Source organism: Leptopilina boulardi, unplaced genomic scaffold (assembly GCF_019393585.1).
Source record: "Leptopilina boulardi isolate dan_hultmark-lab unplaced genomic scaffold, ZJU_Lbou_2.1 LbouV2_80, whole genome shotgun sequence".
NCBI lineage: Eukaryota > Metazoa > Arthropoda > Insecta > Hymenoptera > Figitidae > Leptopilina > Leptopilina boulardi.
This window is the reverse complement of record NW_026138028.1, coordinates 474,201-493,837: the sequence shown is the minus strand read 5'-3', so window position 1 is coordinate 493,837 and position 19,637 is coordinate 474,201. Positions and strand designations below refer to the sequence as shown.

The following is a 19,637-nucleotide window of genomic DNA, read 5'->3' as shown; positions in this document are numbered from 1 at the left end:
TTATAACTTAAAGTTATAACATTATATTGTAATATATGTATATTATAATAAGTATATAATAAACATATTATAAAAACATTTTTAATTATTTTTCTTTGAATATTTTAATTTTTAACCCATTTTTTGTGAAAATATCTAAATTCAAATTAAATGGATAGAATAAATAAAATGTTCGATTTGAATTATGATTTGTCACTTTTCAAGAAACCTCTAAAAGTAAGTTATCTAAAGAATTTTAATTTATAAAAATCGGTTTATAATTGATTTTGAAACTAATTTTTATTTTTAACTTCAATTTAAGTTGAAGCTGCGCCCGCGCCTATTGATCGGTTGTTTGAGTTATAAAAGCTGGTGTACAGAATAAAGGAATGTGATTTTCGCAAAATTTTGTTATTCTATAGATTGTAGATGTTAAATTCAGTTAAAATTGGTTAAAAGTGAAGTTTTGATGAAATAATTGTGAACAAAATAATAATTAATAAATGGGAGTTTATTTATAACTTTTGAAATTTACAACATAATATAATATAACAGCATCAGTTGCACACATTGCAGTAGCAACTGTATTCTGTTGTAACTGCTACAAAGTGCTATTCATTTTACACACATATTGTCAATTGTAAAGCGTGCAGGTTAGGTTACAGGTCGCAGGTCACAGGTCACAGTAGTAGAAGAAGTTGTACGTAATCGACCTCGTCCCAGTCATCCGCGATTCGCAGTTCGTTATAGTTCGTGATTTTACAATACGTTTTTATTCAACTTTTGTCCGTTTATATCGATGAAAACTAGACTCAAATACTTGGAGAAATAGGACTATTATAATAATTGATAAAAAAAAATTTCCAACAATTGTTATCTATCTGTGTAACTTTACAATTGACATTACATCAGCTAACTTCGTCTATATAGAAAGACAAAAACCAACACCTGAATTATATAGTTAAATTTATTTTTCTCCCTTTCATTAGTTTTTAAAAATATTAATTAATAATTTATCCCTCAATAATAAATTTTATTAATCCTACTGCTGCTATATTCAAAATTTAATATTTAAAGAATCTACGAAGAATTGGATTTACCTCACGAAAATGGCTGATAAGGTATATCATCCAAATAAGGAATGTGTAAGAAAGGCTCACTGCAAAAGCATGGAACAGTACAAAGAAATGCACGAAAAGTAAGTTTCTTTATAATATATAAATAAAATTTTAGTTTTTAACATTTTTAATAATTATCGATAGAAAATTAAAAAGTATTATTCTTCATATTTGTATTCATACTTGTATGAAAAATGATTTAAATTATACGATTTGTTAGTAAACACATTAGAATAGAAAAACGGTAATATATTTACTTCCTCTTTACTTTCATATAGATAAGAAATAAATTTTGATATTATTCTATATTGATATATAAAAATTTATAACATTTTTCTTATTTATATTTGTATTGAAAAAAAATCGATAGAAATAAAAAACGTATATATATATGCATATTGATCTTCTGACAACCCTTGACCGTGTGACACTAAGCCGTTATGTATATATATGTATGTGTGCTACTTTGTTTCGTAGTTAATGAACAAATAAATATAAAAAATTTAATCTTTCTAATTTGAAAAATATTTTTTTTTTAAATTTACCTTGGTCGTTTAATATTTTAAAATTTCTCAAAAATCTATATCAATGTTTTAAACTCTCGATTCTCCTCACAATATTACTCCAAAAATGGCATTAGTTTTATTTTTTATAAATGGCATTATATAATTTTTTAAAACTGTTGAACCTAAAATAGTAAAAAAACATCAGTAAATAATTATATATTTAATACCTAATAATTATAATGTTTATAGTAATAATTTTGTATTATTTATTCAAAAAAATATGCGAAAACTTACCTTTCATTACTTTCTTCCATTTCAAAGCACTATAGAAAAAAAAATTTACTTTCAAAAATGCGATTTAAAAATCCGCGCAATTCCGTTTGCTGCGTATTTATTTCAAACAAATACTAATTCATTTAGTAAACAAATCGGCATTTTTGAAGTAGTAAAAAAAAGTGAGTTAAAATTTTTACTAATTCAGATTTAGAGAATAAGGGAATAAAAGGGTCCACCTTTTTTTTTTACTGTAATATTAACTTGTCAAAAATAGGTGAAGTACTTTCAAATTATTTTCAAGGGCAAAAAAAAATTACAATATGTTAAAATTGTGCCAGTTATTAGAAAAAAAAGTAAATAACACAGTTTAAAGGAAAAACGAAAGGATTGCGCAAAGTTTGCAGCAGTACGCGGTAATTATTATCAAGTTATTCAAAAAATTTAATTTCAAAAATTATTTTCAATAAAAAAATTTCTTAATATTAAAAAATTTATAAAAACATATTTCAGCCTTTAATTTCAATTATTAAATATTCATTGAACAAAGATAGAAAAAATAATTAGCCTGAACCTGAAAAAATACCTGATTAGTATATTTATATGTAAAAATCAAATTTTGTTTCTTACCACGATGAATTCACTGAAGCAGATAATAAAAACACAATACATGTAAACAATAAAAAAACCATAGCGACACTTTAAATTCATAAACATTCACACACAACACATTTTACATGCCTACCTATAGCTATATTTAAAAAAACCGATTTTCTCTCACACACACAACGAAAAAAATTCTGCCTACCTATAGCTATATTTAGAAAAAATCCCTTATAACCGTATTCTCACATACACAAGTATCTTTTTCAAAATTATAATTTGAAAAAAGAACTCTTTAATTTTAAAAATTATTAGTAACGTAACGGACCCAATAGTCGATCGAGATTTTGCCAAATGAAAATATTTATATGTTTTTAGTCATGGACCCAATGATAAGACAAAATTATCAACGGTTTAAAAAACTTTGAATCTGACAAATTATTACATATTTATAATTTATAAACAATTTAAATCAAACTATTAATTAATAATATTCAATTATCAAGTATAGGTTCCGTTACTTTTATATCATTAAGTTCCAAACTCATTTTAAAAATTGTAAACATTTAAAAAATCTCTTTTTAAAAGTAATCATTATTTTTAATTGATATTAAAAATACTAATTTACCAACATGATTTTAGAAATTAATGCATAGTGTCGCTATGTATGCAAAAAAAAGACTCACCGATCGCGGATTCCCTCGACGGAGCGATGGCAGCATCGCCTCTTCTGGACCAGTCCCCCAGTGGCCCCTCTTCTATGCAGGGGCCATGCTTTCTCTGCATCCTCCTTCCTGTCCTTCAGTCTGAAACATAAAAAAACAAAAACTTAAAAATTGCATAAAATCGGTTATCAAAATCTTTCAGATTTTTTTTATATTAAGTCCCATCAAAATTTAATTAATATTATTATTAAAAAGAAAAAAAATACCAATCCGTAATCCGCGACACCACGTGGCGCTTAAAATTGAAAAAAAGAATTAATGAACATGAAAATTTTTGAAATATTACAACAAACTTATATTTTTAATAAACACCCTACAATCGTTCGCGGTTTTAAAAAATTCGTATACTCCCGAAGCTATAACACTTTTGTTTAATCAGTAAAAAAGAATTATCGCATTTTCAAAACACGTGACGTTCATGAATTTATAATCACTTCCTAACAGGACGAATCGCAAATATAAAGTAAATTCAAAAATTATTTCCCCTGTGGTATTTGTGATTCTTGTATTTGTATTGTTGCCAGTTATGACCTGCTATACGCACCAAACATTAACACAATGCTTCGAGATGAAAACAGAGACATCCCAGGGAGTAATTGTTTCATTGCACCTCCTGGAAGAAACCGAAACGATTTATTACTTATTTTTATTTTACATTATTCTTATATTCAGGTATAAATAATCTTTCTCTCCTTATTTACAAGAGAGAAACAAAAATATCAACCTAAATATATTTATTAAATATTAAATTAATTTTTGTTTTTAATTTTATTATTAATTTAAAATAAAATTATTAAAATTAACTGTTCTAACTATTATATAATTATTATTTATTTCGTTTTATTTATTTATTTTGTTGTCACCTCAGAGAAATTTTATATATAATAATTTTTTTATTTAAATAAATTAAATTTTTATTCTACTGTTTATTTATTAACAGAAGTGTGGATGTAAATTTTTCTAGGTCAATCAAGCATCCTGAACAATTTTGGGGAGAGATAGCAAAAGAATTTTACTGGGAAACACCAAGTATAGATGGAAAATTTTTTACTTACAATTTTGATTTAAATAAAGGTGATATTTTTATTAAATGGATGGAAGGAGCTTCGACAAATTTAAGTTTTAATCTATTGGATAAGAACGTTAAAAATGGCCATGGAGACAAAGTGGCTTTTTATTGGTAAGATATTGTTATTATCGGACGATAAATAACGAATAAAGAAAGAATACCGTAACTGCATGTATAATAAGTCACCTGCCTGATTTTTTTTCAATGACAGAGATAAGTGCAGTTACGGTTTTTTTTTTCTTTTTTTTTTTGAAATTATTTACACTCTTCCTCCGCAATAAATTATATATACAAATGTCAAATGCATGAACCTCTAGTCTTCGAGTTCGTTGTGACAATTTGTATTTTTTTATTTTTAAGTAATTATTTGTAGAGAAGTGTAGGTGCAGTGGTGCACTTTTCATTCTTTTTTTTAACTTCATTTTTATATTTCATCTACAATTTTATCGAGCAAAAAACTATGTAGCTTTAAAAAAAAAATGTTCCAGTATAACTTTAAAAAAAAAATAAAAAGGTTTTAGAGTATTTTGATAACTTGCCCCAGTCGAAGGCGATTTGCTATACCGAAATATAATTTTAACTTTAAAACAAAATAATAATGTAAAAAATAATTAAACTGACATTTTACACTATTGTAACGAATTGTTTTATTTTTTAAAAAATTTTTCGGAATTAAATTGAATGAAGAACCACTGAGAACATTAATTACAATGTAAATTAAGATTCTCATGCGTAGACGCAAGTCATTCGAACTGCTGAATAGTAAAACCGCATAATTTGTATTTATGTGTTAAAAAAAACAAAAAAAAACATGAAATTTGAAAAATGACTTCTAGGTACATATTATTATTAATTAAATCCCTGAAAAATTGTTTACTTATTTTATTGCTTTTTAGGGAAGGAAACAATCCAGAAGACTATACTCGTTTGACATATAAAAAACTCTTACAGGAAGTTTGTAAATTTGCCAATGTTCTCAAGTCTAATGAAGTGTCAAAAGGCGATCGAGTAGCTATTTACATGCCCATGATTATGGAACTTCCTATTGCAATGTTAGCTTGCACCAGAATTGGTGCTGTTCACAGTATAGTGGTGAGATGATTAATATTTTTTTTTATTAACCACCATTAAAAAAATATTTAAAATATTTTTTCAATATTACCCTAATTCGTCATTAGAAATAAAGTAAAAGTTTACAATTTTCAGTTTGCAGGATATTCATCTGATTCATTAGCAGAAAGAATTTTAGACTCAAAGGCAAAAGTTGTAATCACCGCAGACGGTGTATGGAGGGGGGAAAAACTTTTATTATTAAAAACAATATGCGATGAAGCTCTAGAGAAAGTGAAATTAAATGGTCATGAAGTTGAAAAATGTATAGTTGTTTCACATTTAAGAAGGATAACCAATTGTAATTCTAAAGTTGAAAACAGTGGTAAGCTATTTGGCAGCATTTGAATAAATAAAAATCATACAGAACATAAATCTGTCTAATAGATTATTATAAATAAAATAAATAAACAAAATAAAACAAATTTAAATTTTGATAAACAGAAATTCTGTTCAAACGGAAATTTGAATATTTCCTAGGGAATGTAAATTCTGTTACATAAATTTATGACACATGAACTTTCAGTAATCATCAGTCGCGCATTTAAATTTTGAAATTATTTTTAGGTAAAAAAAATGGCGTTGAGAGTAAAAATAATGGTAGTAAACCTGATGAAAATTCCATACCTTGGAATGAAGATAAAGATGTTTGGTGGCACGAAGAAATGGAGGATGTGGAACCAAGTTGTTATCCAGTTTGGATGGGAGCAGAAGATCCACTTTTTATTTTATATACGAGGTTTTTATTTTTTCTACTTTCGTACATAGATGACAGGAATCTGTAACAATAGACAAAATTTTGGTGGTTAAAAATTGAAACGAAATTGAAAAACAATGAATTTATTAATTTTCAGTGGTTCAACGGGAAAGCCGAAAGGTGTACTTCATACAACTGGTGGTTATTTAATTTATGCAGCGACAACATTCAAATATGTTTTTGACTATCATCCTGGTGATGTTTATTGGTGTACAGCTGATATTGGTTGGATTACAGGACATACATATGTTGTTTATGGTCCTCTAGCTAATGGAGCAACATCAGTATTAGTAGGTGTTTCTTTATCATAAGAATATTTTTTGTTTTTAGGTGTTTGCTAAAAAAAATTTTTTTCCTGAACAGTTTGAAGGCACTCCTTTTTATCCATCTAACGACAGGTACTGGTCTATAATTGACAAATACAAGGTTACGCAATTTTACACAGCTCCAACAGCAATTAGATCTCTTATGAAGTTTGGTGATGATCTTGTCAAGAAACACAATCTGCATTCTTTAAGAGTAAGATTTGCTACTAGTTTGCTATTTTTTTCATACAATTGTTGCTACAAATTTTATTTTATGTATTTAGGTTCTTGGATCTGTAGGAGAACCAATTAATTCAGAAGCATGGCTCTGGTTCTATAATTTAGTTGGTCATGGAAAATGCAGTATAGCAGATACTTTTTGGCAAACCGAAACAGGTGGTCATGTAATAACACCACTTCCAGGAGCAACACCAATGAAACCAGGTTCCGCGGTGAGTCGCTTTTATTCTTTTTAATACAATTTCTGCTTTTCAAAAGTCAAACTATTTGAAAGTTAATTAAATATTAATTTCAGACATTCCCCTTCTTTGGAGTAATGCCAGAATTACTGGATGAAGATGGACACGTAATAGAAGGCGAGGGTGAAGGTTATCTTGTTTTCAGAAAGCCTTGGCCAGGAATGATGAGAACACTTTATGGAAATCATGATCGTTTTCAAAGTACCTATTTTGATAAATTTCACGGATTCTACTGTACAGGAGATGGTAGGTATTCTCTTTTATGTTGCTTTGTATTATATTCCTTATATAACAATTTTAATATATAAATTATTTAAATAAGGAGCAAGACGTGACGCAGATGGTTATCTATGGGTGACGGGTCGAATAGATGATATGTTAAATGTTTCGGGACATTTGATGTCAACAGCAGAAGTAGAAAATGTTTTAGCTGAACACACATCAGTAGCTGAAGCAGCTGTTGTCAGTAAACCACATCCAGTTAAAGGACAATGTCTCTATTGTTTCATTACTCCAAATGATAAAATTACGTTTGATCAAAAACTACAAGATGAATTAAAAAAGAAAGGTAATGTTACTAATAAAAAAAAATATATAATAAATTACAATTATTATACTAAAAATTTTTTTTCTACAGTTCGTGAAAGAATTGGTCCTTTTGCTCAACCGGATGTAATTCAACATGCACCGGGTCTTCCAAAGACAAGATCTGGAAAAATTATGCGTCGTGTTTTAAGAAAAATTGCTATTGGCGATCGAAATGTTGGTGATATTTCAACACTAGCCGATGAGAGTATCGTAGATCTTTTATTCCAATTAAGGCCTCAAGCTTAAAAAAATGTCTTCTTCTAGTCCTCCAAAAAAATGTTTATTAGTTCATTTCAGTTATTTTTTTGCAATAATAATTATTTATTACTATCAAAGACCAGAATAAGTCCAAAAATAACATTGAATTCTGGTTATTTGTAAGTATAATAGGAGACCTAATCAACGATAATATATAAAGCTTTTTTCTAAAGCTTGTTTTTATATATTTAATGGCGTTCCAGGAGTGTTTTGAATTTTTGAATTGCTAATTGAAAATTCATTCAAACCTAGAAAGTAAAATATGAAAATTTATACATATAATATTTCCTTCAATTGCTGATTCTTATCAGCTATTTTTATACTATACATACATTTTACTAATTTTCTAATTTTACTTCCCATGTTTGAATAAAAAATTTTTAACTGATATATGGAAAATTTATTTGACAACTGAGGTCCTTTCGATTTTAGGAAATTATTTAAAATTATATAAGAAAAATTGGCAAAAATGACGCACACTTTTCAATGTAAAATTAAAGGAATGTTTTAAAGAATTTAAAAATAAAAAATGTACAGAACTAGCGTTTATTTTTATGCGTCATTCTGGAACACCATTATAAACGCTTAATATATATTATTTATTATGTAAAAATTGGGGCTAAGTAGTAATAAGTAGTTTACTTTGCATTTTACACTAAGAAACAAAAATTTTCAAAATATTCTCTATTCCATGAAAAGAGAAATATCAAAATTTAAAAGATTTATTTTAAAAACAGAAAATTTTGTTTCTTAGTGCATTGTTGTACTCTATGTGGGCACTTTAAACACTCTGTGATGTATTATTAAAAATATAGAAATTTTCATTTAAATAATATTTGCAACTTTTAAATTTAAGTTGCATTTATATTTATGGGTACTATATACCAGCTATGCCACAAATATATTATGTCATCAGTCTCAAAAATTGAGTATAAAAGTTCAAATGCATTTTGCATTTGAATTTTAATTGTATAGGAAATAATAACTTACCAATGACGCAACTCAACACCTTTTCATTTTTAAAATATTTCTCCAGAGTTTAAGTCAAAATTTTTCTTATGTCTGCCTGATTTTTGCATATAGAGAAGACTCCACTAAAAGGTCCTATTTCTTCTTTTTTTGATAAATCAGGTGGTCATATCTGAAAAGTAAAAAAAAAATGATTGAGCCAACATGTACATATTATAAAATATACAAAGTGTTAAAAAAATGAATTTATTAAATCATGAATGAAAGATGATTAATTAAAATTTCTCTATAAAAGAAATACATCCTGATAAGCAGGTAAAAGCGAGAAAAAGATATTAAACAGGGGCATGGTGTATGCTAAAGTTAATGAAGTTTGTTTCCTATATAAAAAACCACAAAAATATCTTTTTTGATGTTGCACATCTCTAGAAAATATAACAAAAAAGACTTAGAATAATAAATTTTCGCTTCCAAACATATAATTGTAATGTGTGTTTACTAGTTATTCACACATATACTGCATATGAAAGTTATACAGTAAATTAAACTGAAATAAAAAGAGAATTAGAAAAGCACAACGACTCGACAACTTGGTTCCACATGTGGTGATTGAGACACGAATTTTGCATCGATATACTCTTATATTTATAGTATATAACATGTGGAATCATAATATCAAAATATCTTCGATATAAAAAGAAAGTAATTGTTATACGCACTTATTCGATTTAAATATAATATGAATCAGTAAAAATTTTGCTAATTCGCAGTTATTTATATGTGTGACGCGTTTTATTAAGAGAAATAAAAAAAATTATAGGTTATGTTTATGACAATTTTATAAAAAAGTACGTTTTAATTATGTAAAATGAAAATTTGTTTTTATTTTGGATGTAATGAAGACTCAATGGTTTATATTGAGAGTTGATCCTCTCTGTGTATTTTTATTCCTATCAAAAAACAATTGTTTGCTTTCAAGTCCCTTTCTTCAGCGCGTCACAAATAAATACAATTTCTCTAATTTTTTCGCAAACTAACCAAAATTATGAGAGTATACGCGCATAATATTTCTATGGATTGAATATACAGCTACATGCTTACATATATATGCGGCTGATTCATATTTTAAGTAGTTGTACTACACACTGAAGAAACAAAAAAAGGATATTTCTTATAATATACACAAACCTAGAATAATTATTATTCTCGAATCAAGAATATTTAATTTTTTATTTGATATAAGTGTGTTATATAATCGTTTTCTCACATAGCACAACATATATTGAAGTAAAAGGTTATCATAAGTTTATATATATAATACATCATTTGACAGAAACTTTTGAGGTTAGGAATTTATACTACAAAATTAATATTTTGTAGATAAAAATATATAATCATATTTTTAATCAGCACACGAAAAGAATGTATATTAATAATAATCTATACTTTCATCTATAGAAATGGGATTATGAAATATAGAAAAATGATAACAACACACGTGCTTACCCCGGCAATGTGTACTAACAAAGTCCTGGAAATAATTGTTTAACGTCAACAAGCAATTGAATTATATTAATATAATTTCAACATATTAATCATAATTAATTGTTCAATTTAAATCTTGATATATTTATAAATATATTCGACGAAACAAAATATAATCATTTTTGACGTGATGTTTAGTATTTACGTTAGCGAACACTATGAGCGCCATCTTCGTGTCACGTGATCAATTGCGCTAAATTCAAATTAGTATAAAAGCTTATGATAACCTAATATTTTTTGCTGTGTGAGTTTATTATATTACAAAAATAAATAATACTTTTAAATCAAGAAGAAAATTATTAAATACAAAAAATATAATAGAGGTTATTATATTCTAGGTCTGATTATTTAATAAGAATAATAAATTATCAACCTTGCATGAATATTACACTGTAATATTACAGACGTTTCGCACCACAATAATTAAATAATACTCGTGCAAGAATATATGATATGTAAAATATGTTACATTCAGTGTATATTTTATGAAATATATAATTATAGTTATTATAATAATATATGTAATTGCCATGAAAAGTGTGATAAGAAACAATATACATATCATTAATATTAAGTAGGTGTGATATATACTATTATTATATATAAAACATAAGAAAATGCGAATCTATATATACATTTTATTTGATGCGAATATAAAATAATGTTAATGTATATTGTATACGTTGAGAAATAAATAAAATTTATTGTTGTTTTAAAAAATAAATGTCTTTCTTATTACTTATACCCTCACCCTCACAGTAACGGATACTAGGATATTCTGCTGTGGACGTCCCTAAGATGTCCTAGGAATATTCGTGGACAAAAAATATCCCTAGGACATCTATTGAATATCCGTGGACAAAAAATAACCCTAGGACATCCTGAATATCCGGATCATCCGGATCCTGTTAGAGAAAATATAACATTTAAAAATGAAATTTCCTTTTTTTTAATTTTTCAAAATTCATTTTCCACGTTTTCAAATTTTGAAAAATTAACATAAATACGTACGTACATGCGCTTTGTGTGAGATTTAGATTATAGACTTTGAGTTTGCGCATCACTTACTTTTTTTATATGTCTTCACAAATGGTTAAAGCTTTCTCCAGGTAACAAAAAATATTCAGTGTGAGCTTAAAAGACATAAACAGATACTGCCTGCTTGTATATAGCTGAGAAAGTTGTTTTAGTGAAGTTCGTTCAACTCGTAACTTGAGTTAGATAATATTTGATATCATCGGACTACTACATTACATCTTTCTACTCTTATTGATGATAAATTTTGTTTATATGATATATTTTTGATTATTTTGTTACAATTCTTTCGATTTTAAAAAAGAAGTGACTATAAATAATAAATAATTTAAAAAAATGATAAATACCGATGAATATTATGAAACAGTTATTCAACTTGTAAATGAAGCTGGAATGGTAAGATTCTTTTCATTTATTAACAGTAATAAAAAGATTAGATGTTTAAATAATAATAATTAATAGCCGTGTCATAGTAAAATGAGTTTTATTTTTTAAAAATATGACAATACTTAATGACACTCTATTTTTCCTATATATGAAGAAAAAAGGGTTCCTACTGTCTCATATATAATGTACTGTCATAACAGTATAAGGTTTTAAATCGATTAAATCCATTTCTTTACCTATTATTTTTCAGCTCATCAAAAATAATATCAACAGACAAAAGAATGTTTTAACTAAATCTTGCGATGTTGACTTAGTAACAGAAAGTGATCGTCAGGTTGAAAGACTTTTGATGGATGGTATATCTGCAAAATTTCCCGATCATAAGTATGATTTGAAAAAAAATATCTTAATGTATCTGAAATTATCAAAATTCTAATAAGTTTATAATTTATGGATTTTTTAGATTTATTGGTGAGGAAACTACGGCAGAAACAAACAATAAAATAGAATTAACTGATGATCCAACATGGATTATAGATCCAATAGATGGTACTATGAATTTTGTGCATAGTTTTCCACATGTTTGTATTTCAATTGCATTATTGATTGATAAAACAGCTGAAATAGGAATCATTTACAATCCAATTTTGGATCAACAATTTACAGCTAGAAAAGGAAAAGGAGCATTCTTAAATGGAAAAGCGATTAATGTTTCTAAAGAAACAGGTATAATCACAGAAAATTATAAAGTATTAAAATAAGATACAACTATTATTTTAATGCCAAATTGGATTAAAATAATTTTTTTTAGAACTGCAAAATGCATTAATTATGATGGAAATGGGAACTAGCAGAGATCCTGAAAAGACGAAAGTTCTTATAGAAAATATTACTAAATTAACGCCTCTTATCCATGGGTAATTTTCGAAATTATTTCTCCCAAAAAATTATGAAGTATTAAAATAAGATGCAACGCTATTTATTTAATGCCGAATTAGATTAAAATGTTACATTTTATTTTAAATACTTTTCAATTTTTTGTACCATTAAATATTATTTTTCAAACAAATAATTAATAAATTCGAACATAATATTCAAAGAGAAAAAGAAAAAAATAAAATGTATAATTTATATTCTATAGGACTCGAGCTTTAGGTTCAGCAGCACTAAATATGTGTATGGTTGCTATGGGAGCTGCTGATATTAATTATGAATTTGGAATTCACGCTTGGGATATTGCTGCTGGAGATCTTATAGTCAGAGAAGCTGGTGGTGTCTGTATTGATCCTGCGGGTAATTTTTTTGTTGAGATAAATATTACTAGATTATTTATTTTAAAAAATATTAAATTTAATCAATTTAATTTGTACAAAATTATATATAACATATAATTTCTTTTCAGGCGGGACATTTGATGTTATGAGCAGAAGAGTATTGTGCGCATCAACTATGTCACTTGCTCAGAAAATAGCAAAAATTTTAATACAATATTATCCTGAACGAGATTAAATTCATTAATTTATTTTCATATATCTATTTTATAATTGATTGACTCGCAGGGTATATATACAACCTTTAAAAAAATATGTTGAAAAAAAATTGAATTTATATACACAATAAATATTCCACAGAAGATTCCATTCTTAAAGAAAAATTGTACAAGATAATGGATTTTTTAATCCAAATAAAATTAAATGAACATTATTAACAAATTGTTCCATATATAGTCTATAATAAATGTTATATAAATTTTAATTCGCCTTATTATCAATTATTCTCAATTTTACTTTAAAAAATTTGTTTTTCATATAAGTTACATTCACTTATTTGAACACTTTCTATTCATCTATTATTCAATATAAAACAATTGAATTGTCTTCTTCTCCATTATTTGTTTCTAGTTATGATTCTTCCATATCTGAAATTAGTTTAATTAATTCTCTTTGTAAAAAAGCAGTAAGTTTTTTTCAATTATTTTAATTTTAATATAACAAAAATATAATAAATGTTAAGTATTTAAACAAGTAAAAGTAATTTTTTTATTTAATCGTAATTTATTAATAAAAATATGTTTTAAAAATTGTTATTAATAAATTATTAAAATAATAAGTACATACCACCTTACCTACTCGTGGTCATAAACTTACTTACTGTTTAAAGTGCCAAACTTTGATTATAAAACCTTAGACGAGTCATCAATTTAGTTTATTGAATCTCTGTTGATTTGAAGCTGAATTAGACTGATGACTTCAAAGTTGTAGATGTTGACTTCAGATTGAATCCATCATCATCATCATCTCTTCCAACTGCCTCACCTCCTCACAAAGAGGACTACAAGTGAAACATTACCAAAATTGTCAATTAGAATAATGACATCAATTTCGACAGTGTTTGTTCTTTATTATTTTCTGTTTAAAAATCCAAATTATTATTTTGAATTTTAATTTTTTAATTTAAACAAGAACTTAATATTTTGTATTTTCCTTTTTTTGTGATTAACTAAAATTAAAATGGTTATTAAAAAAAAAATTTATTTCTTTATTGCCGTCATTTGAACCTTATTAATTACGAAATAATTTTTTAAATCAAATACTTTTTTCAGTAGAAAATTAATTAATATATAAAATAATTCTACACTTTAAAATAAACAATGGACAAAGGAGCATTAGCATATTATAACGTCGAGTGAAAAAGTAACATGTAACCTTGCAACCGGAACAGTGCTAAAAGGGCCATTGTTTTAAAGTCCACCCATCACTTATCGCTGAATTTTGAAACGATGACACATCTGAAACATAAGCAGCCTCGTATAATCTTGTCAAAATTTTCTCCAAAAAAATAATTCCCTTCCCTCGCTAAAAAAAATAATGCAAATATCACCAAGAAATTTTTTCAAATATTTTGGTGTTAATTGCAACCAAGAACTATTGTGATTATTAATAATTAAAAAGAAATTAATAATAAATATAAAAAGACAAGCCCTGAAAAAAAATTATTATTTTAAGCCGAAGGTTTTTTGTTTTCTTCTTCTCAAAACTCAACGAGAATACTTTCATTTAATCTGTGTTGTTTTTTTTTTATTTCAACTGTAGTCCTATTAACTATACAAAATTTGACTCCTTAAATTACACCAAATAAATTGTCGCTAAATTTCAAAAGAATAAATTCATAATAATTAATTTATACTTAATTGACTTACCGTAGAACGAAAAAAAATAAACAAAACAAATGTGTATTATAAGACTGATACGTCTTTTAATTTTCAATTAATTAAAACGTAATAATTTACAATTTTCTTTCCAAGAGATATTTAAATTTATCTCAAAATAAGAATTAAATTACCAAAAAATGTATAATCGCTAATATGTTATCGTAGTACAGAGGTTTACAAAAAAACATCCATATCAAGTAAAACGTCATATTTTTTTTTTTTTTTTTTTTTGACGTTTTCTTTGAAAAAAACATTATTTATCATTATGCCATTTACTCCATTTGGGAACTGCGATAATAAGGCAGAAATAAAGAAAGGTCTATTAACCAGTAGTTAATATTGCGCACCTTAGCTACTGGTTATGAGGGAAAGAGTACTACTAGTAATTTCAATTATTTGTTAAATGTCTCTTAACCCCTTAGCTTATTTTTCTCGCCAAATTACGCAGATATTCTCGTGTGAATGATATTGAATTTTTTTTTGCATGAATCAAGCTTATTGTGCTCATCACGAAGTTTTAACAACAGCACTGATGAAAAATTAGGCAAAATTATTATTATTGTTTAAATTAATAATGAAATTCCATCGCGGTAGGTGCCTGCTTTTTCTTGGTTACCTAGATCTTTTCTTGTATAAAAGGATGAGCCAAAGCATGATTCACTGTAATTCTCTTCCCAGCATCTAACATTAGTGTCCGTTCCAATAGATCTTTAAGCTGTGATACCTTTCGACTCTGTTCTGATGGCAATGAATTTCCACCTAATTCTGTATTGAGATCACGCGAAGCTGGTAATGTGGACATTATTACAATCTTTTCCTATAAAGACGATATTTTTTTAAGCTCGAATTTAAATTAAATATTTATATATTAAGATTTGATTTAAAAAAAGTATATAACACTTACCAATAATAATTTTTGAGAGTAGAGATGGAAATATTTATATAGATAAAATAACTTACCCGCTCAGTAACTTTATCAACTTCATGATAGAGGAAATTGCAGTTGGTGTCAAAATGTTGATCCTTGAATGAACCTTTTCTAATTACTTTATTAGGCATTTTTCCCTTAAGGTCCATAAAAAATTTTAACATTTGATTATTTGTTTTTCCCGAAAACATTATTTTTCCAGTGTACAATTCATAAATAGTACAACCCACTGACCACATATCAATACCAAAATCATATGGTATGCCAAGAACTAAAAATAAAAAAAAATAACTTACTTTTATAAAATGATTGAAATATGAAAATTTTCTCTTTAAAGTTTTTAGTTTATACTTACTAATTTCGGGAGCACGATAAAATCTTGATACAAGGTATGGTGTTATTTCATTTTCATGTGCATGTGATGCTGAACCAAAGTCACATAATTTCAACACTAATTTGCTTTCACTGACTAGAATATTATCTGGTTTGATATCGGCATGCAATATATTTGCCCGTTTTAACAATTTCAATGCTAAAAACAACTGCTGAGTGTAAGACCTTACCGCTTTAACATGTAGACCTACATCCTTACCATATTTTTTTAATACCTGTCAACAAAAAATTTAATTATGTATTTACGTAAAAAATAAATAATTATAATAATAATCAAATAACATACCTCTCTTAAATTCATAGCTAATGGTTCAAAAACCATACACAAATGGTTTTTGTGGAAGAAGTGTCTGAATAAGCGTAAACAATGGAATCGATCTTCAGGATCAGCATCATTGAGTTTCCTTAGAATTTCCAATTCTTTCAAACCCGTTCTATGCCTGTAGAAATTAAAAAGAAAAATCATTTATTCTGTTAGTTCAATTAATAGTTAATTAAAATTCAATAAAATAGATATAAATAAAATATAATCGTCAGTAAAAACTTACATTATTTCATTGTTTCTAATAATTTTTACTGCAACGTCAAGACCTCCTCTAGCATTGTCTCTTGCTCTTACGACGTTACTAAATACTCCTTGACCTGTATATCCATAAACAACGTAACGAGAGTCTAAAGATTCACCAACACGAACCCTAAAAAAAATTATTAATATTTAACACTGCCTTAGCAATTTAAAATTTTTCTCACTTACCTATAATAACCTTCAGCATCATCCCAATTATCCGTAAGACTTGGATTATCTGGACCACCATGACGTTTTCCTTCAACAGTTGGACTCTATAATATAAAAAATTAGATATAGAAAATTTTAATTTCAAAATTCAGAAAAAAATATTTAAAAACTTACATTAAAGTCACCAATATTATCCACTTCGGCAAACATATCCCATTCGTTAGATTTTTTAGAATTTTGTTTATCGTCAGTTTTAGTTTTTGCAACACTTTCCTCTTGTCTATTTTCAACACTTTCAAATCTTGATTTTCGTTTCTTCACATTTTCGGGAGATTTCACTTTTTGTGGCAATGGTGGCGTATGACTTTCTGAGGTAGAACCGTTATTATTAGAAGTAACATCAACAGATTTTGGCGACATATTAGACTGAACTTCTGATCTTGGTGTCACTGTCGTTGTGTTCATATCAGTAGAAAGATTAGAATCTTCATTTGGTCCGCCTAGTCTCTGTAAAAAGAAACAAAAATTTATTTTAACTTTTAGAAAAATATAAATTATTTATAAACGTTTACCTTTAATAATTCTTCCCTTTGCTTTCTTCTTCTCTCAATGATAATTTCCTCATCTTCTTCTTCCTCAATATCAATATCTTTAATTTCTTCTTCACTTGAACTTTCTGATCGCTCAACTTTAAGTCCCTCTGATAGTGAATCTTTATATTTATCGCTACGTTCTTTTTTTCCATTTCTATCTCTATCACGATCATGATCTTTACTGTAACGATCCTTATCTTTACGTCCTCTAGATGTGGATCTTGATCTTCTGTATCGATCATTGCGATCACGATCAGATCGACCTCTAATTGGACTACGAGATCTTCTTGTACTTCTTGAACGATCTCTTATTCGGTCATGATTTCTAATGTCTCGTCGATTTTCGGCTCTATCACGACTACCACCTCTCTCACGTCCTAAATATCGTTCTCTACTGTGTCGATCACGACCAATAAATTTATCTCTACTTTCTCTTTTATCACAATCTTTACTTGTCGTTCTTGGACGTTCATCACGCTTAATATTTCGATGCCTTGAATCATCTCTTGAATCTCTAGATTTTGAATCAAGTCTAGATTTAAAATTATGATGATCTTCTCTTTTTCTATCATCTTCCCTGTAAAAGAAAAAAAAATTAGTCTAAATATTTTTCTACAGGATAAATTTTAAAATACATACCTTCTGTCAAATTCTCTTTTACGCAATTCTTCTTTCTTTAAATTCTCCTTACGTCTATCGTCATCGATACGTTTTCTTAAATCATCTTTTCTCTCATCTTTCGATTTATCAGTTATTTTACGTATTTTATCATCTTTTCGTACATCATCTTTCTTCACATCGTCTCTAATTCGTGATTTCTCATCTCTTTTTCTCTCAATATCTCGCCTTTTATCTTTAAAATCTTCTCTACTTCTTCTATCTCTCGTCATATCGACTATAACACGCCTTTCAGTCTTTAACATTCTTTTACGTTCTCTACTATCTGATCTACTTCTATGACGTTTTTTCGATATACTTTCATCAGCACTATCATCCTCTACAAGTATTACATCCGGTGTATCTACAATTTTCCCCTTATCCGATTCATCGGATAGATATTGTACTAAACAAGCTTGAAGTCGTTCCTGCAATATAGTAAATAATATGGAATTCTAATAAATAAAATAAATAATAATTCACTAACCTTTTGTTTCATTAATTCTTCTAAATCGATATCATCTTCAATAATTGTGCAATCAACTTCATCTGAATCCAAATCAACGAGTTTTTCTTCATCACTTTCTTCGGTTGTTAATACTTCTAAACATGCTTCTTCTTTTCCATTTACATTGGAAAATTTTGTACCTACTTGTTGGTTTACTATTTTCATTTCTGTAATTCCATTTTCCTCTTCTTTTGTCTTTCTAGAACGTCTGTGTTTTCTGTGTTTCTTTCTGATATAAAAGAAAAAATAAGAAACTGATCTACATTCAATAAAAGATGTTTAAAAAAAAAAATACTCACCTATCTTGTTTATCAATCTTTACGTCTTCTTTTTCCAAAATTTTGTCCCTTTTATGTTTGTGATGCTTATGTTTTCTTTTCTTTTTTTTCTTCTGGTCGTTAAATATCTCCAAGTCAGAATTCACTTCCATGACATCCTTTTTCATGTCTGTATTTTCCATATCCGAAGAACTATAATATGATTTAAGTAAAATTAACGAAATTGTAAAATATAAATTAGTCAATTTCTTTAATGTTTAATATTCCAAATGCAAAAATTTCTTTAAAAAAATATATACATTTTTATTTATAAATTAACTATACTTTTCAGACTAGAGCAAAATGTATATAAAATTAATTGTACAATGTAATATTTTTTTTTAAATATACATGACGTTCAAATACATGTTAATAAGTATCAAAACAAAGTGTGTATTATTAATAATATATAATTGTTATCTCTACTTACCCCATGTTGAATAAATTGTTGCAGTTTTATATTTATAATGTCATAAATTCACCAAAATTAAATATATTATACACTTTTCGTGAGTAATAAAACACCACTCGTCAATGGAACGCCATTTTGTATAAGCAACAACCAGCAACAACAAAAAAACAACCATA

At 26.9% G+C, this 19,637-nt stretch overlaps 3 protein-coding genes across 6 annotated transcripts; 2 read left to right on the top strand and 1 right to left on the bottom strand.

Annotated features, from left to right (window-relative positions):
* The first annotated feature begins 337 nt into the window (after nt 1-337).
* LOC127290798 (acetyl-coenzyme A synthetase) lies at nt 338-11,008 on the top strand. Its single transcript, XM_051319599.1, has 11 exons — nt 338-1,177; nt 4,169-4,384; nt 5,170-5,365; nt 5,480-5,708; nt 5,951-6,122; nt 6,238-6,430; nt 6,504-6,659; nt 6,730-6,897; nt 6,981-7,170; nt 7,247-7,492; nt 7,562-11,008. Exons 1-11 carry the CDS (start codon nt 1,089-1,091, stop codon nt 7,756-7,758), a joined length of 2,052 nt encoding a protein of 683 aa, XP_051175556.1. The 5' UTR covers nt 338-1,088; the 3' UTR covers nt 7,759-11,008.
* Nucleotides 11,009-11,353: 345 nt separating this feature from the next.
* LOC127290794 (inositol monophosphatase 1-like) lies at nt 11,354-13,461 on the top strand. Its single transcript, XM_051319588.1, has 6 exons — nt 11,354-11,715; nt 11,957-12,090; nt 12,170-12,432; nt 12,518-12,623; nt 12,848-12,999; nt 13,109-13,461. Exons 1-6 carry the CDS (start codon nt 11,656-11,658, stop codon nt 13,213-13,215), a joined length of 822 nt encoding a protein of 273 aa, XP_051175545.1. The 5' UTR covers nt 11,354-11,655; the 3' UTR covers nt 13,216-13,461.
* Nucleotides 13,291-19,627, bottom strand: LOC127290793 (serine/threonine-protein kinase PRP4 homolog). Of its 4 annotated transcripts, none has more exons than XR_007844480.1 (14): nt 19,480-19,627; nt 19,032-19,202; nt 18,712-18,961; nt 18,207-18,652; nt 17,547-18,144; nt 17,149-17,481; nt 16,993-17,078; nt 16,787-16,933; nt 16,525-16,678; nt 16,201-16,453; nt 15,878-16,116; nt 15,534-15,734; nt 13,854-14,494; nt 13,291-13,624 (listed from the first exon to the last, which is right to left on the bottom strand). XR_007844480.1 is itself a non-coding variant. In XM_051319587.1 (12 exons), exons 1-12 carry the CDS (start codon nt 19,482-19,484, stop codon nt 15,534-15,536), a joined length of 2,883 nt encoding a protein of 960 aa, XP_051175544.1. In that variant the 5' UTR covers nt 19,485-19,627; the 3' UTR covers nt 14,936-15,533. The 4 variants fall into 4 exon arrangements, 1 of the variants encoding a protein (XP_051175544.1); XR_007844479.1 differs by having other exon boundaries at nt 13,858-14,494; XR_007844478.1 differs by lacking the exon at nt 13,291-13,624 and having other exon boundaries at nt 13,676-14,037; nt 14,412-14,494.
* Nucleotides 19,628-19,637: the final 10 nt, after the last annotated feature.